The following is a 27,608-nucleotide window of genomic DNA, read 5'->3' as shown; positions in this document are numbered from 1 at the left end:
TGGGTTTTTTCTCTGAAAAACTGTTTGGTGTCTATGTTAAGAGATCCTTCCTGCACAATCCTGTTTACTTTGGGTGTGCAGCATTCTGTGCTAGATATATAGAGCTTCACCTGCTGCATATCTTTTGTAACTCTAGACCAGTGATGGCGAACCTATCACATGTGTGCCGGAAGTGGCACGCAGAGCCATGTCTCCGGGCACACCAGCCATCTCCCGTTGTTCTTCTGGGTTCTGTGGTGCACATACATGACGGTTTCACGTGCGTGGGAGTGCCAGAAACAGGAAGAGCAACGGGTGATGGCTGGTGTGCCCAGAGAGATGGCTCTGCGTGCCACTTCTGGCTGAGCTTCCGGTTTCCAGTGTGCGCATACATGCCGGCTAGCTGGTCTTCGTGTGAGCATGCACGCCAGAAACTGGAAGACCAGATGACTGGTGCACATGCGTATGCCAGAAACTGGAAGCTCAGCATGCGCGTGCTGGGGAGCTGCTCTTCCGGTTTCCGGCTCTCCCGCGCTCCTGTTTTGGCACTCAGTGCCGAAAAGGTTCGCCAATACTGCTCTAGACTGTCAATGGAGCAGTCCATCTCTTCTTCATCTGATTGCTGCATTTCTGTGCTAAACACATAGAAAACTGCTTCTGCATGTCCTATATAGAAATGTAGTTAACTGCCAGCAACTGACTTGGCTTCTGTCATGGATGGAGCAAAAAGTCCTCCTTTAGATTCAAAGAAATGCAACAGACTGTCAGCAGATGGTTCAAAAGAATTATGCTTCTTCTGGAAAGCTTACGCACTCAAATGAAATTCCAAATTACTTATGGTGACCAGGTGAAAGCTCCAAAAGCCTCTGATATAATTGCTTTATTTAGAAAATGAAAACATTTTCTTTACATTCTTTCAAAAGGGTGACAAGTATTTAAGTCATCTCATCCTTACAAATGGCCAGCCACCTCTTAATTCTATTTGTTTTCTTCTTCGCTACAATAATATGAACCAGTAAAATACAGACCTTATTGGTATCACAAATAAAGAGAGGTTTTAAAGCAAGGACCCTGAAAGTAGCAGGGTAGCCCAACTGCATGAAGTGTAATAACAAATGCATTATTTTCTCCTTGCTATAAAACTGAGAGAGACACTTGATTTTAGGTTATAAATAGAGGAGGAAAAGACAAAAAGCTTTGCTACTGTAAACATATGGAACAGAAGAGAAACGACTGCTAAGTCAAAAGTGAAGAGCTTAAAGTTGAGTCATTTTTCTTTTTCTTTCTTTTTTTTCACGAACCATAACCGGTATATTTAATTGCTTTTAAAAAATTTGATGGTACAGGAGGAAACGGAGGATTGATCTTGGCATCAAAGCTATAAATTTTGCACAGTGTGTGAACTGAAAACCTGCGGATAACTTGGAACATAGACGCTCGCTTGGAGCACAGAAACATATGCATAAGTGTGGCGCATCAGGCAATTTTGCACTAAGGTGGTCGCCTTAACTAGGCCATAATCAGTCAACTGTTCAAATCCTGTTGAGCTATAGAATATTAGGAGTCTTTCTACAGCTGATCAGATTGTAGGGTATAATGATTTCTCTGCGATCATTCGCATTTAAAACCACGGCTTCTAGCCCTGGATTTTGGTGTTAGAAAATAGTTGATTTTAAGTAAAGGCTGGTAAAGATAAGAAATTGATGACAGTTTTCCAGAAAGCATGAAAACCTGCATTTTCCCAGCAGGCTGTAAGCTGAATTATCATATTGTATGCGATTATAAGATTGTTCTGTGTGGATTTTATTGGAATTTTTTTGTAGCTAATGATGATCTGGAGAAGGTCTGTCTGTGTGGTCATTAAAAAAATACTAACTTGATGGCACAAAGTCATAGCTCACATTAATTTAAATGTTATTCATGTTGCTTTTTATGAAAGTTCTGGTGCCATACTGCCTACAATGCATGTTTTATTGTTACATTTTTATCACAGATGTTTTAATTATCTGTTTTAAGTATGCGTTATTTCATGGTTATTATTATTGTTTTATAAGTTGAAATGGAATGGCATGTGCAGATTTGATAAATAATAATAAATGGTTTTGAAGGCATCTACCGTGTTTCCCTGAAAATAAGACCCTGACTGATATTTTTTTGAACCCTGAAATAAGCGCTTGGCCTTATTGCCATTCACTCAAAAGCCTGATTGGGCTTATTATCAGGGGATGTCTTATTTTGGGGGAAACAGGGTAGTTGGGACCAGGATTATAGAATACCATATTTGAACTGAAAAGACTCGTATTGAAATTTGGCAACAAGGAATAAGTGACAAACCTGAGCCATATGAGGGTAAAAGGAGAAGAAGAAAATCTGTATTCTAAAACATTGGGGGATGGTGTGATAAATATGCAATAGAAGTTTGGGCAGTGCAGCACTTCAGATTGACTTTTAAAAAACACTTTAGAACACTCAACCTCAGTCACTTTAAGGTATGTGGACTTCAACTGGCTGGGGGATTCTGGGAGTTGAAGTCCACACATGAGGTTGAGAAAACCTGCTTTAGAGCATGAGCATATCACATGTGTGCACCTATTTAAAGCAGCCCTGCAATCCCAAGAAAAGATGCAGTTTATGAACAGAATAACAAGAGTTGGAAGGGATCTTGGAGGTCTTCTAGTCCAGCCCCCTGCTTAGGCAGGAAACCCCACACCACTTCAGACAAATGGTTATCCAGTCTCCTCTTAAAAACTTCCAGTGTTTGAGCATTCACAACTTCTGGAGGCAAGTTGTTCCACTGATTAGTTGTTTTAACTGTCAGGAAATTTCTCTTCAGTTCAAGGTTGCTTCTCTCCTTGATTAGTTTCCACCCATTGCTTCTTGTCCTGCCCTCAGGTGCTTTGGAGAATAACTTGACTCCTTCTTCTTTGTGGCAACCCCTGAGATATTGGAACACTGCTAGTTTTAGTTTAATATTGGAGCACAGCTGGTTTAAGGAATTGTACATAGTGGTTGTGCTCACCGGCCTGTGTAATACAGGTAGTCTCAACTTATAGACTGCAATTGAGCCCGAAATTTCTGTTGCTAAGTGAGAAATTTGTTAAATGAGTTTTGCCCCATTTTACTACTATTCTCGACACATTTGTTAAGTGAATTACTGCAGTTAAATTAGTAAAACAGTTGTTAAGTGAATGGTTTCCCCATTGATTTTGCTTGTCAGAAAGTCGCAAAAGGGGATCACATGATTCTGGAACAGTGCAACCGTCATAAATGTGAGTCGATTGTTAAGTTTCTGAATGTAAATCACGAATGGAGATGCTGCAATGGTCATAAGTGTGAAAAATGGCCATAGATCACTTTTTTCAGTGCTGTTGTAACTTCGAATGGTCACTAAATGAACTGTTGTAAGTTGAGGAGTACCTGTATACTGTTTTGAAATGAACACCAGAACTCTGCATAATCAGAATAGGTGTACTGAAAAACAACAAAATACTTTCCCTGAAGCTTTCTCATTCAGATATTCAGATATTCAGGGATGCAGAATATTGATTACTCAAAATATGGAGAGATATAAAACAAATATGTTTTACATGAGTTGATAGAAACGATCAGGATACAAAATCAATGGTGTGTGCATTACTGGATTTGTAAAACAGTTTTAAAAAAGAAATCATATTTAGTATTCGCATATGCTGTCATGCAATATTTTTGCATTCAATGGTTGGATCTTTAGTTTCCTAACAGTTCTCATTTCTTTTGTCATATGAACTATAAATTTCAACTGTACATAATTTAAATCTTTATCATATTCATGTGTTAGTATCATTCAATGTCATGTAATATCTTACATTTATTCTGATCTAGTCAGACAGCACAAACGAACATGTATACCGTGATGCTTAAAAGTTTGTGAACCCTTCTGAATTTTCAATATTTTTGCAGAAAAATGACCTAAAACATAGTCTGTGCTCCAAACAAGTCCTAAAATTAAATAAAGAGAACTCAATTAAATAAATGACTCAAAAACGTTATATTGTTCATTGATTTATTGAGGAAAATGATCCAAAGCTACATATTTGCGTATGACAAAGGTGTGTGGATCATTGATTTGGTGTGCCCTCCATGGATATCAATAACTGCAATTAATTAATTGCACGTCTTAATTAATTGCTCTATCCAACAAGATGCAATTCAGTGATGAGAAAAGTGAGGTCCTGCACTTAGGTGGGAAACCAAATGACAGATACCAAATAGGCGATACCTGGCTCAACAGTAGTAACTGTGAGAGGAATCCAGGTGTCTTGGTGGATCACCACATAAGTATAAGCCAGCAGTGTGCTGCAGCTGCCAAAAAAGCCAATGCAGTCCTAGGGTGCGTCAACAGAGGGTCAAGATCATAAGAAGTGATAATGCCACTCTACTACACTGGTGAGACCACACCTGGAGTACTTTGTTCAGTTCTAGACATCATGATACAGAAAAGATGCTCAGACCCTAGAACAGGGGTGTCAAACTCAAGGCCTGTGGGCTGGATCTGGCATGCAGGGTGCTTAGATCTGGCCCGCGGTGTTGGCCTGGAAATATCAAAGGACCGGCCCATGGTGCCTCTGCCGGCCAAAATGGGGCATGGGGGCAGGCCATTTTAGACCGGCAGAGTGCTGCAGGAGGCCGTGGAGGCTGAAAACGGGCCATGCGGGGCCCGCATGAGGCCCCCCGCACCCCGTTTTTGTCGCCAGGATGCTGCAGGAGGTGACTGTCCCGTCTCCCCCTCCCCCCTGGCTGGGCCGCGGAGGAGAACTACAATGCTGATTTGCCCCTCAAAGAAATCCAGTTTGACATTTCTGCCCTAGAGCAACAGTGCAGAGAAGAGCAACAAAGATGATAAGGGGTCTAGAGGATAAACTGTATAGGTATGTTTAGTCTAATGAAGAGAAGGTTTAGGGGAGGCCTGATAGTAATCTTCCCTTAAAAGGCTGTCACTAGAAAAAGGGGGCCGTTTGTTCTCCAGAGCACCTGAGCGCAGGACAAAAAGAAGCTCATCAGAGCGAGATCCAACCTGGAACTAAGGAGGAATTTCCTGGAAGAACAGATAATAAATGGAACAGCTTGTCTCCTAGTATTGTGGTGGCTTTATCGCTGGAGGTTTTCAAGAAAAGATTGGATTACCATTTGTTTAGAATGGTTAAAGACTCATGACCTGGGCAGGGAGTTGGACTAGAAGACCTCCAAGGCAGGTGGGTGGGCATGGCCATGGTGGGTATGGCCTAGTCGGCCTCCTGCACCACGGCAGGGGGGGCGTTTTTGCCCTCCCCGGGCTCCAGAGGCTTTCCTTTAGCCTCCGGGAGAGTGAAAATGGCCTCCCCAGGCTCTGGAGGCCCTCTGGAGGCCAGAAACAGGCCCGCTTCTGGCCTTCCCGAACTTCCAGTAGGCCCGTTTTTCACCCTCCCCGAGCCTCCGTGGGCGCCCTGCATTTACCTGCATCCAAAATGGGCCGCGTGGGGACTCCTGGGGGGAGGAGGGGCAGGGTGGGTGGGGCCAGCCAGGAGTGGGATTTGGGGATTCTTCGAACTGCACAGAACCTTAGCTAGAGGTTCTCCCAAACCCCCAGTAGCTCACTCCTGCTCCCAGGTCCCTTCTAGCTCCATGATTCTATGATTGTAAACATTTCTGGTAACTGTTGATCAGTTCTGCATATCAGCTTGAAGGAATTTTAGCCCATTCCTCCTGGCAGAAGAGCTGAAACTCAGGGATGTTGGTGGGTTTCCTCACATGACTTGCTTGTTCAAGTCTTTCCATAACATTTCAGGGACACAAAGACACTGAAGTGGAAAGAAAGTGGAAGAATTTATACTCTTATACCTATAAACCTTTTTTCTTTTTTTTAATTTTTTTTGGAAATTTCCAACATCACCCCCTCTCCCCAATTACCCACCAAATCACACTACAGTAAAACGTCAGTTTAATGAACCGTTTGAAAGGGGTCTCCATTAAATTTATATTTAATTGCCAATTATGTAAATGGATGCACTTGGCATAAAAACGTCAATTATACAGTGATGCAAATGATGTTAAGTTACATCAGTTTTCCAGACTGCTTAAGAAAAAGCAGGTTCTGTCCCTTCTTTCAGAGTGAAGTCCCATCTAAAACATCAATTACCACTGACCTCTGTTAAATGGATGTTTGACAAATTGATATTTTACTTTTAATTCTGAGTGTCCAAGTTTGGAGTTTTCATTTCCTGACCAGCAGGTGCTTTTCATACCCCGTAATATTCCAGGTTTGAGGCTGAGAACAACAAACGTTTATTTACGATGGGTCCTCATAGCCTCTGCCATTGCAGTCTCTGCAATCATATGGGTTTCATGCTTTTGACATTGCAGTGAGTTGCATTCACATGACCACAATTCATGATACTCCCTGTCAGCTTTCCACAAGCAAAGTCAATGGGGAAGTTGCAGTCATATGAGTCCCTCTCTTAACAACCTGTTCAGTCTTCAACCCCATCATGTTTTATGATTCTATTGCTTAATGATGGCAATTCTGGTTCCAATTTTTGTCATTAGTCAGGGATTCCCTGTATCACATATGGAAATAAAGATTCAGGTTATAGAATGCGTTGGTTGCCTCTAGTAAATTTTCTTTCTCAGCTCAATATAATTTTAAATTATTGTTGTAAAAGTAAAATGAGAAAGATGCTCTCTTGGTACAAATGCAGCTGTAACAAATTTCACAAATGAAATTTTGAAAACTGAATCAGACTAAGTCTTTGAATAGTTTTTTTCAGGCTTTTTAAATTTATTTATGAAATTTATATAGCTGTATAACATACATACATACATACATACATACATACATGACTTATTTATATATATACATATCATTGGCATCCTTCAGTCCCAAGAGACTATGGTATCGTGCTCTGGAAAGAGGTCCTAAAACAGCATCTAGTGTGACTAAAAAGGCCAATTCAAGAGTGGCAATCCCTTCCACACTGAGGGCAGATACATTCTGTCCCCTGCCCAGCCCCCAGATTTCGCTGGTTCCGGGACTGCCGCTTTGCCTCAGCCTGCCGAACAAGTGTCTCTTCGAATTGGAGAAGGCCATGCTGCGTCTTTAGCCTCCAAGCTGAACAATCGGAGGTCAAGGTTTCCCAATTGTTAATGTCCATTCCATTAGTCTTGGACTAATGGGCACACAGCTAGGACCTCACCCACACAGGATGTTACGAAACAGCCAACTAATCTGTAAACATCAACTCCATCAACTAATCAAGATGTAACAACACAGCCAACCAACCTGCCCACAGCAACAGAGCCAGCACTTCACACCTCCCCACCAGTATTTATAGAGAGACGGCATCTCCGATCACTCTTTGCTCGCACAGGCATGAAGCCGAAGACACCAGCCTGAAGATGACGAGTGGGACCTCGTTGAAACGTCGCCAAAATACTCTCAATCTTACACAGGAAAAGACCCGAATATGCCAAGACTGTAGGTTTAAAAGTATGTATTTTTCTTCAACTGGGTATTTTCCTACGTAAACCAAGTTTTTCAAATTGCAGCCATAGCTCAGTGAAATCACATCCACTATCCTAGGCTTCTTCAGATAGCAAGCATGCATTTCCCAATAGGCAGCAAAATGCTTGCTTGCTGTCTGAAGAAGCCTAGGATAGTGGATGTGATTTCACTGAGCTATGGCTGCAATTTGAAAAACTTGGTTTACATAGGAAAATACCCGGTTGAAGAAAAATACATACATACATACATACATACATACATACATACATACATACATACATATTCTTACTCTTCGTAAGTTTTATGTGTGTTTTTCTTTTAGCCAGGTTTTTCCTACGTATCCAAGATTTTTCTACAGCCTAGCTCTCATCCACTCGATTCTGGTCTTTTTTCTTCTGGCAGACTCACCAGGCAGCACATAGAAAAATCTACGTAGGAAAAACCTGGCTAAAAGAAAAAAAAACACACACACACACACACACACACACACACACACACACACACACACACGTATATGTATATACATATGTACACACACACACACACACACACACACACACACACACATGACTTGAAACAAATATAAAAACAACAGAAAAGAGCACTACGATTAAAAAAATAAAAAAGCGTCTTAAAAATGTCCTTAAAAATTCATAGCCAAGGTAGTCACATATCATAATAACACTCAGTACAACCAGTATGCCAGCTCTACCACATTCCCTTGTCCCTGGGTCCATTGGCCAAATCATGTTTTCGTTCTTTTGAAAGGTAAGCGGGGTCAGTGCTATTGCTTTGCTATTGGACCCGGATTCTACCTTTAATTGGTGATTGAAAAAAAAATCAGTACTTTCAGTGCTATGTATTTATTTCACGAAAACATTTATGTATTTCTGCATGTATTATGTTTTGAGTTTCCAGCAGCATTACACCCGTATGCCTTGAGAGGTCTCTTTTTGCTACCTCGCTTATTTCTGCGCCCCCCCCCCCCCATTCTTTGATTAAGATTTGAAATTATGATACTAAAAAAAAAAGCAATAAAAATATGAGAGGCCAGTATGCAGTAAATTCCAAGCTCTAGCAGCATCTTTCCTCTGCTAAGAGTACCTTTTTATAGATGAAGATAAATTACAGTGATAGCTGACCTCAGCTCAGCAGTTTGTTCTGAAGTGTGCCCAACCAGCAAACCTCAGAAACGAACAAAACCCAAAATGTAGGCTGGCTGATGCTGGCAGTGTTTTGGTGTGACGATATGTGCTTTGCCTGTTTTAACTGTTTTCCTTTTTTTTTAGCTAGTGTGTGTACTTTCCTGAGCATCAACAGGTTTCTGGCGATGGTATCCTGTTATGCTATGTTGGACACTTATAGCAATAGCATTTAGATGTATAGGCCGTCCTCCACTTACAACAGTTCGCTTAGTGACTGTTTGAAGCTACAACGGCACTGAAAAAAGTTGGCTCTTCGGCTTTGAAACGGAGATGAGCACTGCCCCCTAGAGTTGGGAACGACTAGCACATATGTGCGAGGGGAACCTTTACCTTTACCTTTTACTAGTGTGTAACTGCACAACATATAAAGCTTCTAGGATAGAAGAAGAGGCAAAACATTGGGGGAGCAGGAGGATTGCATTGAACCGGCTGGGAGGCCAGACAACCTGTATTATATCTCATGGGAGACATTTATGCCTTCCTTTGGAAAAATTCCTCATTTCTCTCTCAAACCTCTGCATTGGTGACCAATATTTAAAAGTGGCACTCGATATATTGTTCTTAAGTGCAGGTTTCCCCTTTCTGAGTGTGGTGAATCACTGTTTCAGAATAGAGATGCAACATAAAAATGGTCTGAAAGTACCTTGCAATTTTATATATACCCTAGAATAAAGACACCAGGTTTTGAACTGAGAGGCTCTTAAATGTTTATAGCAGTGTTTCACAACCTTAGGAACTCTTTAAGATGTGTGGATTTCAACTCCCAGAATTCCCCAGCTAGCCAAGTTGTCAAGGTCAAGAAACATTGGTTTATAGTAACTCTCAACTAGGTTGCGCCTGGTAAGCATAATCTAGCAAAATAAAGTTACTTCTGCATCAAAATCTGGAATGGGAACATTTAGCCATGAGTGTTTTGCTTTCAGTGCTATTTGTGAGACAGCAAAATCTCAGTTTACCATACTCTGATGCAATGGACTTGGCACAAAGCAGTCCAGTTTTCCCTCAGACCTATTAATATCAATTTGTGTAATAATGTTATTTCACGGATGATGGCTTTTACATAACGTGTGCAGTGATGTTATGACACATATTGTATAGTTTGCATCTTGTTTGAAATTGTTATTTGTTGTTGTTTATACTGTTACTGAAAGTTGTGATATAGATCAACATAATAAAAATATGATTCCTAAAGTGATTAATTTTTTAAATCTTTTGTTAAAACTTTTTTTCTGAGGTTTCAGGTAATCATAGTGTATATTATTTAGCTAGCATTCTAAAAAAATAATCACTCTTGTGATTTTCTCCAGGAAAATTAATAATTTTTTTCTAGTGGATCAGAACAAACAAAAAATCCTCTTAGTGTGAAGATTACATTGTATGTGTGTATGTGTGTATTAAAGTTATTATATCAACTATCACTGAATTCTTTCAGTGGTTTCTATAAAGCTAATAGTATAAGCTTTCATATACTGCCAAATGTGTGACCTTTTATGTGTGACCAAATATGTATGCATGTATATACACATATATTTATGAATGGGTAATTGTGGTGGTGACAGTAATTTCTGAAGTCAGAGGAAAATTGGATATAGAAGGTACAGCTGTTTCTGGGATATCACCATATTTTATATGAGATTCGTGCTCATCTATTCTTTCATTCATAGATTAGCCAGTTTGGCTTCGGTATAAAAAAGCAGTGGAGTACTGATATCTTATTGGAAAGTGAGTCAATGTATAAATTACAGGAAGTCCTCATTTAGTGACTGTCTTGTTTGGCAACTGTTCAAAATTATGACAGTGATGAAATAGAAAATTTACGACATTTACGAACTCTGCAGGTCTGTAAAGCTAAGGAAACCTCAAACATAACTTCATAAACCCAGTTTCAAGGTTTACTTAGCAACAGGTTTGCTTAACAAGTTGCCTGTCCCAATTATGGTTTCTAAAGGAGGACTACCTGTATTGCTGTTATAATGTTTAAATGATGCTGGTAATGTTCTGCAAGAGTAAAAGTGCAGGCTTTAAATCTGCTGTCATGTTTGGTCCACTTTTCTGAATCACTGGAGTCTTCCTCTTCTTGCTGGTGAATTGCTGTTTTAAGAAATAAGCAGCAGCGGATTCGAAATGTAACAAAACAGAAAATTCTGAATGCAGCACATTTGGATCGGTATTTCAGCTTTACTAATCTCTTAAGGGTTTCTTCACTTTTAAGAGCAGAAGTTTTAGATCAGGGGTGTCACACTCAGGGTTCTTAGTTCTGGCCTGCTGCCCCACCCTGGAAACAGCAAAGGACTGCCCGGCAGTGCCTCTGCTAGCAAAAACGGTGCTTGGGAGGGCCCTGTGTGGCCTTCCTGGGCTCTGTTTTCGGCCGTGATGGCTTCCCGTAACCCTCTGCCAGTGAAAACTGAGCTTGGGGAGGCTGTGCGCGGACCACCCACGCTCCTTTTTTGGCTGTGACGCGGCCTCTCTGGGCTCCGTTTTCACTGGCAGAGGGCTCCAGTAGGCTGTCGTGGCTAAAAACGGAGCCTCAATGAGTGGCATCAGTGCCCTCAATGAAATCAAGTTTGACACCACTGATACATTTAGATACATATTTCTAAGTATCAGCAAATTATACCTGAGCTTTTTAGTTAGGCAAAATTTAGTTCCAATGGCCATCAAAAGTGCAGTCTATATTAAAGTGGCTTTCCACGCCTGCAATATGCTTTCCCTTTACACTTGGTGAGCATCAGTTTATCCTCGAACAGGATTAAGGAGCCTGGTTCACTGTATAGACAAGACTGGATTGTGAAAGGAGCTCGAGGGAGAGTGGGAGGATGGGGAGGGGGAAGGGGAAGGGGAGAAGAGAAGAGAAGAGAAGAGAAGAGAAGAGAAGAGAAGAGAAGAGAAGAGAAGAGAAGAGAAGAGAATGTCATTTGGGAGGAGTTTGACCCTGTAGCTCCCAAGGACGTGGACAGGATTCTGGGCAGGCTTAGCGCGGCCACATGTTTATTGGACCTGTGTCCCAGGAGGTTACACGAGGCTGGCTCCTGGGGATTATCAATGCTTCTCTGAGTGAGGGTAACTTCCCCGCCGCCTTGAAGGAGGCGGTCATGAGGCCCCTCCTTAAGAAGCCTTTCCTGGACCCGGCTATATTAGCAAATTATTGTCCTGTCTCCAACCTTCGCTTTGTTGAGAGTGTGGTGGCGCGACAGTTACCCCATTCCTGTTTATCTAGATCCGTTCCAGTCGGGTTTCAGTCCTGGGCACAGCATGGAAACGGCATTGGTCGCGTTGGTGGATGATCTCTGGAGGGCTTGGGACAGGGGTTGTTCCTCTGTCCTGGTCCTATTAGATCTCTCGGCGGCTTTTGATACCATCGACCATGGTATCATGCTGCGCCGACTGGAGGGGTTGGGGATAGGGGGCACCGTGTTGTGGTGGTTTTCCTCCTTCCTCTCCGATCGGTCGCAGTTTGTGTTGACGGGGACAGAGAGCATATGACGGCCGTGGCCAGGGGGGCTTTTTATCAGGTTCGCCTGATCCACCAGTTGCGTCCCTTTCTGGATCGGGATGCCTTATGCACGTTCACTCATGCCCTCGTCATGTCCCGCTTGGACTACTGCAATGCTCTCTACATGGGGCTCCCCTTGAGGAGCACCCAGAGGCTCCAACTGGTCCAGAATGCGGCTGCGCGGGGGGTGATGGGGTGACTTGGCGCTCCCATGTAACACCTCTCCTGTGCGAGCTGCACTGGCTCCCAGTGGTCTTCTGGGTGCGCTTCAAGGTATTGGTTACCACCTTTAGAGCGCTCCATAGCTTAGGACCCGGGTATTTACGAGATCACCTTCTGCCGCCAGTAGCCTCCCACCGACCAATACGCTCCCACAGAGAGGGGTTCCTCAGGGTGCCGTCGGCCAAACAATGTCAGCTGGTGGCCCCCAGGGGGAGAGCCTTCTCTGTGGGGGCACCTACCCTCTGGAACGAGTTGCCCCCAGAGATACGGCAGATCCCAGATCTGCGCACTTTTTGCCATGCCTTAAAGATGTTTTTGTTTCATCAAGCCGGGCTGACCTGGCCATACTTTTTAAATTGCTTTAATTTTAAATTGCTAAATTATGGGTTTTAATATGGGGGTGTTTTAACTGAGGGCCAAATTGATTTAATTGGTTTTTAATATTGTTTTAATTTTTGTATTTTCTGTATTTTATCTGCTGGCTGTTCACCGCCCCGAGTCCTTCGGGAGAAGGGTGGTATACAAATATAATAAACTAACTAACTAACTAACTAACTAACTAACTAACTAACTAACTAACTAACTATAAAGACAGGAACCTGCTGCATATGTAGGGCTGGTGAATATACACAAAATACAGAAGTAAACGATAAGAGGAATTAATCAGGTATATAAAAAAAGTTTGATTAAATAGACGAGAGAATCGCAGTTAAGCAATTTACAAAGCAAACTTCCTATTCATTCATTACTACAAAAAAAAAAAAAATCTATCCACAATTACAATGAAGTGTAGCAGGAGCGCGTGAGGGAAAGACTAAGCAAGGAGTGTGGCCAGAGGACAAAAAAAATGGCTACGTGTGGAAAGCAGGTTTACATGCGCAGAAGGCGAAAATGGAAATGCAATATTAGATAAGAATTTGAAGGGCGATCGTGACGGATTCTATAGAGTTGTTTCAGAAAGCAGGGGAAGAAATAATGGCCCATGTTCAACTGGGCAGCCCTAGAAATGGAACCTTATAAATAAATAAATAACTTTCAAGAGATTTAAACAGTTCTGTTGGACACCAGAGAACAATTCCTAACAATAAAACTTGTTTAACAATGAACAGCCTGTTAGTGGTGTTTAAATAGAAGCTGGATGGCTGTGATAGTGAATTGAGGCATTAGAAGATCTCCAAAGTTCCTTCCAACCCTTATATTATAGCTACCCTGTTTCTCCCAAAATAAGACATCCCCTGATAATAAGCCCAATTGGGCTTTTGAGCTCATGGCAATAAGTCCAAGTGCTTATTTCAGGGTTCACAAAAATATAAGACAGGGTCTTATTTTCGGAGAAACACAGTAGTCCTTGTGGCAACTGGGACCAGGATTGTCATAAAGAGTGACATCACATGACCATGCCTCTTAGTGACGGCAATTCCAGCAGTCCTGGTTTGTTGTGGTTAAGTGTGGACTGCACAGGTTATTAAGTGAAGACCTCATGTGTGCATGAGTTGTGACTTTCTCCTGACCTTCCCATTGCCTTTGTTTGTGGAGAGTTGGCAAGGAAGATCACACAGCATAACTGTGTGAATGTGGGGTTCCTGCAATGGCCAGAACTCTGAGGACCAGTCATAATTACTTCTTGTTCAGCAACCGTTGCAAGTTTGAATGAGGAATTGTTAAGCAAGGATCACCTGTATATGATTGTATAAAGCTTAAAACAGACTGTTGTGTTTTCAACAAGTTGAGGTTTCAGGGAGGTTGTTTTGATCTCGGAGCATTGTCAGAAGTTAGAACAACCCAATTTCAATTCAGAAGATGTAAACTCATCAGCCCCGCCCCTTCTCTAAGAAGATCTTATCAATAAGCACACTTTTAAAAGAAAATTTGCAAACATTCAGCTATCTCTCTCTTACTAAACTTTTGCATTCTAAAATATTTTGATTTTCCAAATGAAAGCAGGTATTCTTAGGGTGCCAATTTTGTTATCACTGTTATCTGCGTGAAATGAATAGTTTCTCCATTGCTTGAAAATTCTAGATTGTTGTTTGTACATACGCTGATAAACTTCAATTTATTATGCTTCACTTCTTTCTGTGTAGAACGTGTGAAATATATTGTGCTTTGAAGGGATAAAAAATTCAGTCCGTAATAGCTGTTTTATTCCCACGCTAATAAATATGCAGTTTTAAATTATTTCCATTTAAATGGATTAACTATATTAATTTTGTCATATTCCAGTTTTGCTCCTAGGAATTGGAGCCACTGCATGAACTTTTTAAGTTTTTCAATCTTCTCCCTGCCCATAACTGTTGTAGTAAGTAAGCTAAGTCTGTAGATCTATGAAGCTGAGCAGAGAATGGAAGGCTTTAATTTTTCTTAGGGGATATAATTCAGTGCTGCACCGTCTGTTACAGATGCACTGGAGGGCAGTTATGGTTTTTATAACCACTTTTGTGACTAAAACTGTTATGGAAAATTAATTTAGAAGTTAGACAATTTGTGTTTCTATTTCTGAAACTTGCATTTAATTGGCTGGTGGCTTTTAAGGCTGGTTGAATAAAGCCATGCTCAGTGTCAGGTTTTTCCTCCAATTGCTCTTTCAGAAGTGAGTGAAGTGTTGGAAAAGTGGGACAGCATTCCAAGACAAACAATTTAACATTTGTGTGAAACCAGCAAAATATAGTGAGCTTGTATGGCAGATGGAAGAATGGAATTTAAATCTACTAACAAATAAGTTGTCCCTCATTAAGACTTTTCAACCATTCTTCAACTTAATGCTATCTTGTGTAGTTATTCTACAGTGATCAGGGGTGATCCACATGTACATTAGGTTGGGCATCTTGAAGGAAGGATCTTATGTAGAGATGTAATTTTCCAAGACAAAAATACCTCTCCGGTAATTTTTTTTTTTTTTGGCAAAGATTTAGGTGTTCATACATGTATTTTACCTTTTAAATGGCTGTAGAACTTATTTTGCTGCAGATAGGAGACAGGAGCGTTGTCGACCAGTATTGCTGCTCACTGAAACTCAGAAGGCATCAACGGAAGCGTTGTTGAAGAAAATTTCTGTTTTTGTTCTAAGAGCTGTCCAGCAGCTTTTAATCTTTGTTGAAACTGGGTCAAAATAAATTTTGTAAGCTGGCTTTCTACATAAATATCATTTGCTTTCAAATTATGAGGTGAAGTATAACGTTTAAAGGGCAAGTAACCCCTTTTTCGTGTCTTAATCAAAACTCAACCGACGTTTCTCTTAGCGTGTTCAGTTATGTTTGTTGCATTTTCCTTCCTTCTCAGCTGGAGTTGATTTTCTTTCTCAAACCAACTCTTGATTGGATGCTCTCTCTGTTTTCTGTCAGGCATGGTCATTGTACGTAGTGAGAGTGGCCAGCTACTGATGATCCCTCAACATGCTTTGGCGCAAATGCAAGCCCAAGCCCATGCACAGTCCCAGTCTCAAACTACCATGACTCCTCGCCCTGCCACATCTACCAGTGCTTCACCGGTCCAGCTCTCGACTGTGCAGGTCAGTTCCCTGAGAAATGTAAGTAAAGTAACACGTTAAATTCTTTCTTATGTTGAAGGTATCTGTAATGGAATGCGAGAATGACCTTGGAAGATGGGGAGAAGAGATTCTGCCTAGGGAATGCTTAGATAAAAGGGGGAGGAGCCCACAATTAAATAACGGGCAGAGAAAGAAACTTAGAAAGAGTGTCTTGCCCTAACTGATCAGGGGGTAAAAAGAGATGGCGGGAGATTTGCACTTTCAGACTTTCAAGATTCTGCTAAGATGTAGCCTCTATAATAAAATAGAATTTTGCTCATCTTGTCATGTTTCCTATTTGGTCTACTTGGGAGGCGGACATTATCAGAGTTGGCTGTTTTCACTCTGTTGCTCTGCCTAAGAACCTCTGCCCTATACCCTGTTTTTGTCCTAGGATCCCCTGAAAAGTATTTGCCATGCTGGCCAGATATTGCCCTGCCCTATAATATTCAAGCATTCTTCTTCTTGTCATTCAGGAATCAAATCTTAAATTTCCAGTGGATTACAAGATGTTATATTGAAAACAAGCAGCGGATTGCTGGAATCTACCTACGTTCCTTCTGCAAAATTCCGCCAGAAGCAATTTTGCTTCAAAATGTAACCGCCCACACAGTATTAAGAAAGAGCAAAGCCTTAGTCTCAAACAGAAAGGCCCAAATATGTGGCAAAATAGTGAAGACAAATTTTGTGTGCATGCACAGTATTATTGTCAAACCGAATCTTCCGTTTCTCTTATAAGCGAGGGACTACAAAATGTCTAAAAACTTTATGTGTGAGAATAAATGCTGATATTGATTGTAATTGTATGAAAAATCCCACCTTCTTCACCATGTGAAATCTCCAGCAGATTATATTTATGGCTAGCACTCTCTTACCTGCTTTGATTTTAACACAGAAGTCATCCATCTGTTTTTCCTTCCTCCCCTTAGAATTGCATGTTGATAAAGTTTAGAAGAAAGTCAAACAAATTCCAAGATGACCACTCTTGTCATCAGTCTTTAAGGACATACTTACTTTATATATTGTCAATTAAAAATAATATGTTGCTAATCCTTGGTTTTGATTGTTGTGCTTCCAATTTTAAATAAGTGGGAAGGAACCCTGGGAAGTTAAAAGGAATAATAAATACTGTAGTTTCCCTATTTTACTTTACTATCTCTCACTTCAGAATTGCTCCCCTGATAATTTCCTATCTCTATCTCCCTCTCCCTCTCTTTCTAATATATACCATGTTTTCCCGAAAATAAGATCCTGTCTTATATTTTTTTAAACCCTGAAATAAGCACTTGGCCTTATTGCCATGCGCTCAAAAGCCTGATTGGGCTTGTTATCTGGGGATGTCTTATTTTGGGGGAAACGGGATAGATAGATAGATAGATAGATAGATAGATAGATAGATAGATAGATAGTGTGAAGGAAACTGTATATCTTCTGCTTCTCAACAGATGAAAAACTCAGTCATATAGTTCTGAATCAAAAAAAAATTGTGGACGAAAGAGTTAAACATTTCTGTGCTAGGGAAAAGAAAGTGCTACTTTTTTCTGTAGACTGAAGGTTTTATTTTCTAATTACTTTTAAAGATTATTTTGATTTTCTTTTGATACCTGCTTAGGAAAAACCTGTGATCACTGAATATCAAAGCTTCAATCCCATTTATCTTGTGATTACTTTTCAGTGATAATGATAATATTGAATAATAATTAATAGTAATTAATAATCAGAAGAGCCAGTTGGGGACATCCTGTTCATACTTAGTTGGTGCTGAGCGTTTTCTAATTCCGAGGCAAACATTGCAAAGTTCCCGCAATCAGGAACTTTGAGTGTATTCCCTGACTTTTTGGTTTTTTTGACTAATTTTTGATTTGTTTGTTTTTCCTTGGCTTTTAACAGCCCAAGTTTCTTTAAGAAGATACTATTTCTTCAAACGTCCACAAAATATAAAAGAAAAAACTGTGTGCTTTGTTTAGGTTTTTTTTTTTTTAATTTTATAAATCCATGCATTTAAGGTTTTAAAGATACTGGGGTATTTGGTTGTATCACAGGGACACAAGCAGTTGAAAGCATTTGAGATGGGGATGGAAGCTAGGGCGGATCACTTTAAGTACCTAGCTGAGAGTTTTGCGTTTAATAATTAATTATATTCTGTTTCCCAGTTGTGCCTGAACTGTTTTTCACATTGCGTATATACAGCTTTTATATTATTAATATAAAATAATAGCATCCTTACTTAATATTAAGGCCATCACACTTCTTGCAGCCTGTAAAAGTGCTTTATGTCCATCAAACTCAAACTGACAGCTTAGGGTCTCAGAATCAAGGCAGCATTTCTGAAATGAAATTCGCTTTGGCATTACATTTTAAGGCAGAGGTTTTGTGATTTGATTTTCCGTAATTGAATGTTGAAATATTCCAGCAATCATGCACATTACCTCTTTCAAATTTTACTCCAATTACGGCTTGATTTTGATTACCTTCTTAGGGTCTCTTTGCAATTTGCCATTTCAATTTTGGGGTTAGGATTATTTTTATAAACAGGCAATCCTCGATTTAACAACCACTTGTTTAATGGCCATTCAAAATTATGACAGAGGTAAAAAAAAAAAGTGATTTATGACCAATCCTTATAGTTTATACATCCTTGCAGTCACGTGATCAAAACGCAACCCACATGCATTTATGGCGGTTGCAGTATCGCAGGTCACTTGATTGTATTTGTAACTTTTCTAAGGGGCTTCCAGCAAGTAAAGTTGATGGGGGAAGCTGGACTCACTTAATGACCATAGCAAAAAAGGACATAAAATCTGGTACAACTCACTTAAATGACTGCCCCACTTAGTGATGGAAGTTCCAGTTCAAATTGTGGTTGTAAATTGAGAACTACCTATATTTTTATAAAGCTGCCACATGTGACTTTGGGCAATGTACAATTCTTAATAGGAGAATTATACTACAGGTCTGCTAGTAGTAACTGGCCATGGTATACTTTTACTTCTCTGTTTTTTTTTTCATTCTTAGTTTTCCTAGTGGGCTGGAATTCTTCCTGATGGCTTTATTTTTCCAATCCTCTTTTTCTAGACCCTATCTAAGAGCCCATTTGTGACATCATCACAACTTAACAAAAAACTGTCACAAGCCACTTTGTCCTCATCATCACAATAACACTTAATGCACCTTTGAATGTAACAGTTCTCTGTTCTTAGTATGCTTATTATTATATTAATTGTATTTAATGTGAAAAATATTTATTCAGTGACCTCTAGCATCCCAGTAGGGAAAAAAATTAGCTTGCAAAATTGTAATGCTCTATATGATTGTGTGGTTACAGGCAATTTTTGTATAAGCAAGGATTTGTTTTTAAACATCAACAAAATATGTCAAAAACCACATTTTCGAAATGAGGAATACAGATCAGATAGCAGTTAGCAATGACTGAATCAGGCTATAGACATACTTTGAAGGAGAAGCAGCTGGAGAAAGCGCACAAGTTATTTTAAGTCAAGTTTCGCAAAACACCGTTCTCCCCACCCCTCCTTCTGCTAAATTATTTTGTGAGTCCTCTTTTATTTAATTATATTTAACTGCTTTTTGGTGAATGTACCTTTTCCAGGCACCGGGAACTCCCATAATTGCTCGGCAGGTAGCACCAACCACTATAATCAAACAAGTGTCTCAGGCACAGACAACTGTACAACCCACAACAACGTTACAGAGGCCACCTGTAGTCCAGGTAAGTGGTTTTATTTTTGTTTTTAAAGCCAGCAGATACTCCTTCTGATACTATCATAATAATAATATAAATATTACTACTCCTATTGGTTTCTTATGATTAATCCATTGTTGTTTGTAACTTATGATTAATGATTGTAACTGTGATTATGACCTATGACCTATTATTTGCTGTTTATATGTACACTGTGAGCTTATGCACCCAGGACAAATTCCTTGTTTGTCCAATCACACTTGGTCAATAAAGAATTCTGTTCTAAATTCGTCTAGTCCAGTCCAGTCCAGTCCAGTCCAGTCCAGTCCAGTCCAGTCCAGTCCAGTCCAGTCCTATTCTACTTTACTCTACTCTACTCTACTCTACTCTACTCTACTCTACTCTACTCTACTCTACTCTACTCTACTCTACTCTACCGTACCCTTTCCTACCCTAGCCTACTCTACTCTGTGTACTGAAGGGAGCAATTAGCCAAATACTGTGATGCAGTTAGGGTAGTGGTTATCTTTCTGAAAACTGCAAACGAAGATGAGAAAACCAGCACATGCTCTTCACCACTTCATTATTTATTATTACCTACAAACAATATGAGCTTCTATATCTCAAAGGTGCTTTTCCAAAAGGCAACTGGCCTGTGTTTTCCTAGAGGAGGAGGTGGAGGAAGAAGAAGACATTTTGCTTCTCATCTAAGAAGCCTCATCAGTTGTGAATGGATGGTGAGGGGATGGAAGGATAGTTCATCCCACAACTGTTGAAGCTTCTTGGATGAGAAGCAAAACATCATCTTCTTCCTCAAGGAAAACACAGGCCAGTTGCCTTTTGAAAAAGCACCCTCGAGACAACCATGACTTGGATGACTCAGGCTCTCTATAGACTTCTATTCTGCTAAAATGCCTCGGTGAGATTAGCGAACCTTCTCCCAAATAGATTGGCGAGTCCTACTGTAAAAAATGGGTTTGCTATTAAGCCATATACAAAGGATTGCAGCTGACTTCTTGAAATAGTAGTGGATCCCGAACAAGGAAATTCATTGGAAACTTCATAAGATTTCTTGATCGGTAAAAGTCTTCTCTGAAGATCGGGATCAGGATTGTTGGGCGCTTTATTGGAATGTAATCTTAGATTTGTAAGATTATCTTCTTGCAGCTGGAATTCCATACACATTGCAAGTAATATTTCAGAAACCCCTCTTAGATATTTGCTTTTAAATTACAGTAAATCACGAAGTCTTCTGATTTAGATAGCATAAGATCATACATTTGAATATTGTTCACAATAAATAAATTCTCAGCAGCAAATATTCCCGATAGATTACAAGCCTGAAAACTTGGAGAGAAATAGCAAACTTGGATTTGTCTGTCTGTATCTGGTTAATGCAGGCATTATTGTGACTGCATGGCTATCACCTACTTAATATTTATCCATCCTGTGTTGAAGTCTGTTTAAACAGATGCCTCCCTTTTCAAATTTATTTAATATATCTAATGTTGCAAATGGTTTAGATTAATGCTTGTAAATTAGTTATTTCCTGATATTTGGACTTTTAATAGTTGTCAGGCAAGAGGCAAAGGAGGCTGGAAATAGGTTTCAGCTCTTCCCTTAAATAATATCTTTTAAACTACCCAATACATTTTTCTGCCTCCCTTCATAAATTGTGGTTAAAAGTTACCCTTTTAGGCTACTGTTGGGACATGGCAGCAAACATTCCCACCTACCGCCCACCTTCTCCGTCCATGATTAATGTCTCATACGTGCTTGTTTGCTCAGCAGACCCACAATTGGGGGCAATTCTTAAGAAGCAAAAGCGAAACAAGTTTATTGGCTCTAGCGGTGAGCTGTAACCAATGGCTTACACACTCCTGTGTGCAAATTCTACCACCTTCTCCTTTTTTTAACCAGCGCTTTTTAAAATCCACTTCCCGGGTTTTCAGTTGAATGCATGGGATTTTGTGCCACCTGGCGGTCCTTCTTATAAATGGCATTAAACAGTATCTAAAAAGCAGTGTCTATTTTGGGAGATCAACCACGGAAGACAATCTGATCGTAATGAATTTGCTCTTATTTCTCTTCCTTCCTCTTCTCCCTCCCCACCTCCAATCTAACATCTTTGTGTTGCAGCCTCAGATTGTTCTGGGTAGTCCTGCACAAACAACAGCATTAGGAACAGCGACTGCTGTGCAGACTGGAACCCCTCAAAGGACGGTGCAAGGAGCCACAGCAACCTCCACTGCGGCCACAGTAAGACGCTGATTGCTATTTGCTGCAAGGCAAAAAGACCGATCTTGTTAGCTCACCAAGAGCAGAATCTCTCCTCAAATAAATGTTCAGTATGGAATATGAGATTATTGGTAAGACCAGGAGTCTCCAGCCCTCAGTCCATGGACTGATACCAGTCTGCGGCATGCCAGAAACTGGGCTGCGCAAACAAGCAAAGTCTCATCTGCAGGATGCAGGCAGCCATGCCTCCTCTGGTCCGTGGAAAAACCTCTCTCCACGGAACTGGTCCCTGGTGCCCAAAAGTTTGGGGGCCACTGCTATAGGCTATGACATATTTTAGAAGTATGAAACTACAGTCCCTGAGTCAGGTAGTCCTTGACTTAACAATCACAATTGGGAACCGAAGTTCCGTTGCTAAGCAATGGGTTGTTAAGTGAATCGCACCCGATTCTATGGCCTGTTTTCCCACGGTTGTTAAGCGAATCACTGCAGTTGTTAAGTGAACCATGTAGTCATTAAGCGAATCTTGCTTCCGCCATTTACGGTGCTTGTTGGAAATTGACTGGCAAATGGCGATCACATGACACTGCAATTATTGTAAATACATGCTGGTTGCTAAGCGGCTGAATTTTGATCACTGACCCTGGGGATGCTGCAATAATTGTAAGTGTGAGGACCAAGTTATAAATCATTACTCAGTGCCGCTGCAATTTTGAAAGGACACTAAACAAACAGTTGTTATTCAAGGACTACCTGACTGTTGTGAGGCCAACGGGAACGAATATAAAAGTTACTTGGGCGCTAAATTATTCACTAAAATGACCTACCATGTGTATAAGCAAAATCTACAATTGATAATTTTATAAAAGAAATATATTGCCTATTTAAATGCTAATGTTGGGTTATTTTTTTGTTGTTGTTGTTTACTATTAAATTTACTCACTTCAAGCCTTTACAAATGGCTTGAGGGTCAAAGAGCTGCCTGCAGCTATGCCCATTTCCTCAAGTTGATTATTCAGTCACCCTTTTAGATCTCAGAGCCTGTTTTTCTTTTTTCCTATCTTTACTTTAAAAAAAAAAAAAGCTGACCTGTTTTATTTGTTTTAATAGGAAACCATGGAAAATGTGAAGAAATGCAAGAATTTTCTCTCAACGCTAATAAAACTGGCCTCTTCTGGAAAGCAGTCGACAGAAACTGCAGCTAATGTGAAAGAGCTAGTCCAGAACTTGCTGGTAAGAGGGCCTGTTCAAATAATTATTGCAACCATGGTTGATCTTAAGCAGTGTTGTGGATACAAGAACATTTAAAAAAAAAAAATTAAATCACAATATTGTTTAAAGATTACATTTTTTAACCCTAACCTTAAATCTAATCCTAAATCTTATATAGTTTCTTGGAAGAGCCAAATCTTGAAAGTTTTATGGGTTACTTTGAGAGATTTGTTTGAGAGACTAAAAAAGAACTATGGCAGGTTTCTTCTTCTCCCCAACTTTTGACTTATCCAGCAGTCCCTTTCTCATTTTAATAAAGTCCATAAGGTGTCACCAGGGGAGGGCTTCAAAAATTTTAGCAAGAGGTTCTCTGCCCGGTTGCTGGGTGGGCGTGGCCATGGTGGGCGTGGCTTAGTCGGCCTGCACCACCGGGGGGGGGGCATTTTTGCCCTTTCCGGGCTTTGGAGGCTTTTCTTGAGCCTCTGGGAGGGCGAAAATAGCCCTCCGGAGGTCTTCCCGAACTTTCAGTAGGCCCGGTTTTTGCCTCCCCCCCCCAAAGCCTCTGCGCACACCCTGCACTTACCTGCATCCAAAACGGGCTGTGTGGTGACTCCTGGAAGAGGATGGGGTGGGGTGGGAGGGGCCAGCCAGGAGTGGGATATGTGGGTTCTCTGAACTGCACAGAATCTTAGCTAGAGGTTCTCCCGAACCCCTGCGAACCCCCAGCAGCCCACCCCTGGGTGTCACCCATAAAGAAACAGATATTTAATTGAATTAATAAAAAGGCTGTTTAAATTAATTAATGAAAGAAAGTTCTGTAATGTTGCTGTGAATTACATTACAGTATCTTTATTTGTGAGCTTAAACATATGAAGATTTGGTATTGTAATTTATTCCCTAAATTTGACATGTTTTTCATAGGATGGAAAGATTGAAGCAGAAGACTTCACCAGTAGGTTGTACCGGGAACTTAATTCTTCACCTCAACCATACCTTGTGCCTTTCTTGAAGGTAATAATGCCTTTTCGTTAGTTTTGTATTTCCTGCAACAATAAACTTGGACCTTCTTAGGAAAGTTACTGCAAACAAAGGAATCAGAAATGAGTAATAAAAATCGTTGAATGATGACTGGAAGAACAATTATTCTCTCTTCCGTGACAAGATTGTAGAGAATTCATAGGAAGATTTGGTGGTACAGAAAATTAATTACTGAGTTCAGAAATAGTAGTAAGCAGAACATTAAACTAAGGTCAAATTCATATGCTGACTGTTTGGAAGTGTCATATGCTGGATAAAGTAACAAGCTGTAATGTAACTGGCATAGTGCTTATTGTATACGTAATGAGTACATATACTTCATTTTTAAAAAAACGGTGTGTATGGCGGAGTATGTACATGTGTAAGAGCTAGAGTTCTAGAACTGTATAATGCAGGGATGTCTAACCTTGTTAACTTTAAGACTTGTAGACTTCAACTCTCAGAATTCCCCAGCCAAACATGCTGGGAGCTGAAGCCCACAAGTCTTAACGTTGACAAGTTTGGACACCCCTGGTATAATGTATAGTTAGTATACAAGTTTGATATTGTAATAGCACTTAGACTTATATATCGCTTCATAGTGTCAGGTTTCGGTTCTGTCTTAAAATAAGTTTCATTTTCAAGCGCAGTCTCTAATGAATCATTCTTTATTAAGAACAGAGATAGCCGACATTTCTGAGGCTAATTGCAGCTCAACTGGCCCCTCCTTCCAACCCCCTCCTCTTCCGCTCTCCAACCCGATTTCTCATTGGCCATTAGCCAATCCATCTCTCCGTCCTGGCACGTACTTCTCACAGGAATGTGACCCCCACCCTCATCCCCCAGAAAACCCTATCTCTTGCATGCAGAAAACTAGGTAAAAGTTCATCTCAGCAATAATTCAGCGCTTCTGGTCTTCATGACAGCACTGGAAGAGAGCATAAGTTTGAGTGCTGACATCCGGCCCCTCTCCCTTCACTTCTGCGACATCACCTATCCCATAGGGAAAACACAAGAAGATTAGTCCCATCAGCCCCTCCCTGGCTGTGCACCCCCTCCTCCCGGCTTTCCCGGGTGGTCTGCATGGAATTTTGCTATAAGGCGATCAGCTTGGATGTTTGCGCTCTTCACCCAGGAAGCCTCTGACAATGGGTAACCCTTCCATTTAATTAAGTACTGAAGGCGCCCCCTGTGCCATCTTGAATCGAGAATCCGCTGCACTTCATAATGCGTTTGGCCCCCAACAACCAGGGGCCCAGGGGGTTCACGTGGTGTTGGCCTTAAAGTAGACCCCACTACAGGTTTTAGAAGGCTACTGTGAAAAACGGGGTGAATTTTCCCCAAAAGCCGTGGCAACTGCAATTGCACCGTAACGGGGTTGATTATTTTTATTATAGGAAATGGTCCTATAAATTTTGGGCCCAATTTCCTGCTCGGGAGTCTAAGTCTCAAGTACTTGGTGGAGAGGTAAACTTTCTCTCCCAGCTGAAATGGTCTTTGGGGAGTTCGGTGCTTGTCTGCTTGGTCCTTATAAGATTGAGCCGCCTTTGCCAGCGCCCTCTTAACATTTTCCCAAGTTTGTCTCAACATTGCCATCCAGTCGGTCAAACTGACTGAGGAAGGGGGCTCCCTCGGGTATTCTGGCATGGGAACAAAATCCATGCCACTCACTATTTTGAACGGGGTTAGCCCCGTGCTGCTGTGGACAGCATTATTATATGCAACCTCCGCAAAAGATAGGAGGTCTGCCCAATTGGACTGCTGGTAGTCGACGTAGCATCTTAAATACTGTTCTATCATAGCGTTCAGTCTTTCTGCCCCCCCATTGGTACTCGGGTGAAATGCTGAGCTGAGCCCTTGGGATGAACCTATGGATCGTAGAAACTCCCTCCAGAACTTTGCTGTGAACTGGACCCCTCTGTCGGAAATGATTCTCCTGGGGACTCCATGTAGGCGGTAAATGTGTTTCAGGAACAGTTTGGACAACTGACGGGCTGAAGGCAGTCCACTACAAGGAATGAAGTGTGCCTGTTTGGAGAATAAGTCTATTACAGTCCAGATCACTGTATTTCCACTACTCCTCGGTAGGTCTACTATAAAGTCCATTGCAATCTCCTCCCATGGTCTTGTTGGCTCAGCTACTGGTTGCAACAATCCAGGCGGGCACCCTGGCCTTGTCTTCATCGTGGCACAAATGGTGCAGCTTTTTACATAACTGTCTACGTCCTTTCTCATATGTGGCCACCAGAACTGCCTCCGTACTAGGTGCAGAGTCTTTAGGAACCCGAAGTGTCCTGCTGGTTTAACATCGTGGCTCCTCTTGAGAATCAGGATGCGTAAACTCTGTGGCACATAGAGCTTTGTCCCCCTCCATGCTAGTTCATCTCTTTTTGTCAAGAGATGTTGATTGTCTCGATACCAGGGGTCTGTCAGGTTTCGGTTCTGTCTTAAAATAAGTTTCATTTTCAAGCGCAGTCTCTAATGAATCATTCTTTATTAAGAACAGAGATAGCCGACATTTCTGAGGCTAATTGCAGCTCAACTGGCCCCTCCTTCCAACCCCCTCCTCTTCCGCTCTCCAACCCGATTTCTCATTGGCCATTAGCCAATCCATCTCTCCGTCCTGGCACGTACTTCTCACAGGAATGTGACCCCCACCCTCATCCCCCAGAAAACCCTATCTCTTGCATGCAGAAAACTAGGTAAAAGTTCATCTCAGCAATAATTCAGCGCTTCTGGTCTTCATGACAGCACTGGAAGAGAGCATAAGTTTGAGTGCTGACACATAGTGCTTTACAACCCTCTCTAAGCAGTTTACAGAGTCAACATATCTGGGTCCGCATTTTACCGACCTTGGAAGGATGGAAGGCTGAATCAACTTTGAGCCTGTCAGGATTGAACTGCTGGCAGTCGGCAGAATTAGTCTGCAATATTGCATTCTAACCACCGTGCCACCATGGCTCTCTAATCTAGGACATTGGTAGGGCAATTTTGTGAATTATTCCTAGGGCAGTGTAGTAAAGGCTCAAATTACAGTGCAGTATAGATTTCTACTTTAGTTTGAATCCCCCTAATATTGTAATAAAATTCATAGTATTTCCAGGCTATCTTTAAGAAGGACACAGTGCTTACGTCCGGAAGCCATTCCTTGTGAAAAATTGGAGAATCTTAGCATTTCTATCTGTGTGCACGATAGAATTTTTCCAATCCAGCTCACCCTTTCAAGGATGGCTTTTCTTTTAGTTCGTGTTTGATTTCCATACACCATTTTCACATTGGGAATACTGAAAAATATGTAGAAAGTTTCAAAAAAATTTTTAAAAAAGAAAAACAATTTAAAAACTATGGACATACTAATTTTGTTCTGTATGTCTATGGACATACTAATTTTTATTTCTTTATTTTTAAAATTCCCCACAGCATAGATGGCCCTTGTGGGTGGAAAAATATGAATATTTTAATAAGTTATGAACAATCCCTTTAATAACATCAGTGCATGC

The 27,608-nt window shown here is 40.9% G+C and overlaps 1 protein-coding gene across 1 annotated transcript in view; it reads left to right on the top strand.

Moving 5' to 3' along the window:
* The window catches only part of TAF4 (TATA-box binding protein associated factor 4), an 87,334-nt gene that overhangs the window by 26,000 nt on the left and 33,726 nt on the right, over window positions 1–27,608 (top strand). The window contains exons 3-7 of the mRNA XM_070940108.1: window positions 15,757–15,941; window positions 19,549–19,668; window positions 21,781–21,900; window positions 22,990–23,112; window positions 24,013–24,102. Coding sequence (XP_070796209.1) covers window positions 15,757–15,941; window positions 19,549–19,668; window positions 21,781–21,900; window positions 22,990–23,112; window positions 24,013–24,102 — 638 coding nt within the window. The remainder of the gene's footprint in view (window positions 1–15,756; window positions 15,942–19,548; window positions 19,669–21,780; window positions 21,901–22,989; window positions 23,113–24,012; window positions 24,103–27,608) is intronic.

This window comes from Pituophis catenifer, unplaced genomic scaffold, assembly GCF_029215685.1.
Source record: "Pituophis catenifer annectens isolate HBS135680 unplaced genomic scaffold, rPitCat1.0.hap2 SCAF_3, whole genome shotgun sequence".
NCBI classification, from domain to species: Eukaryota; Metazoa; Chordata; class Lepidosauria; order Squamata; family Colubridae; genus Pituophis; species Pituophis catenifer.
The sequence above is the reverse complement of the archived record's forward strand: the minus strand, read 5'-3'. Positions and strand labels throughout refer to the sequence as shown.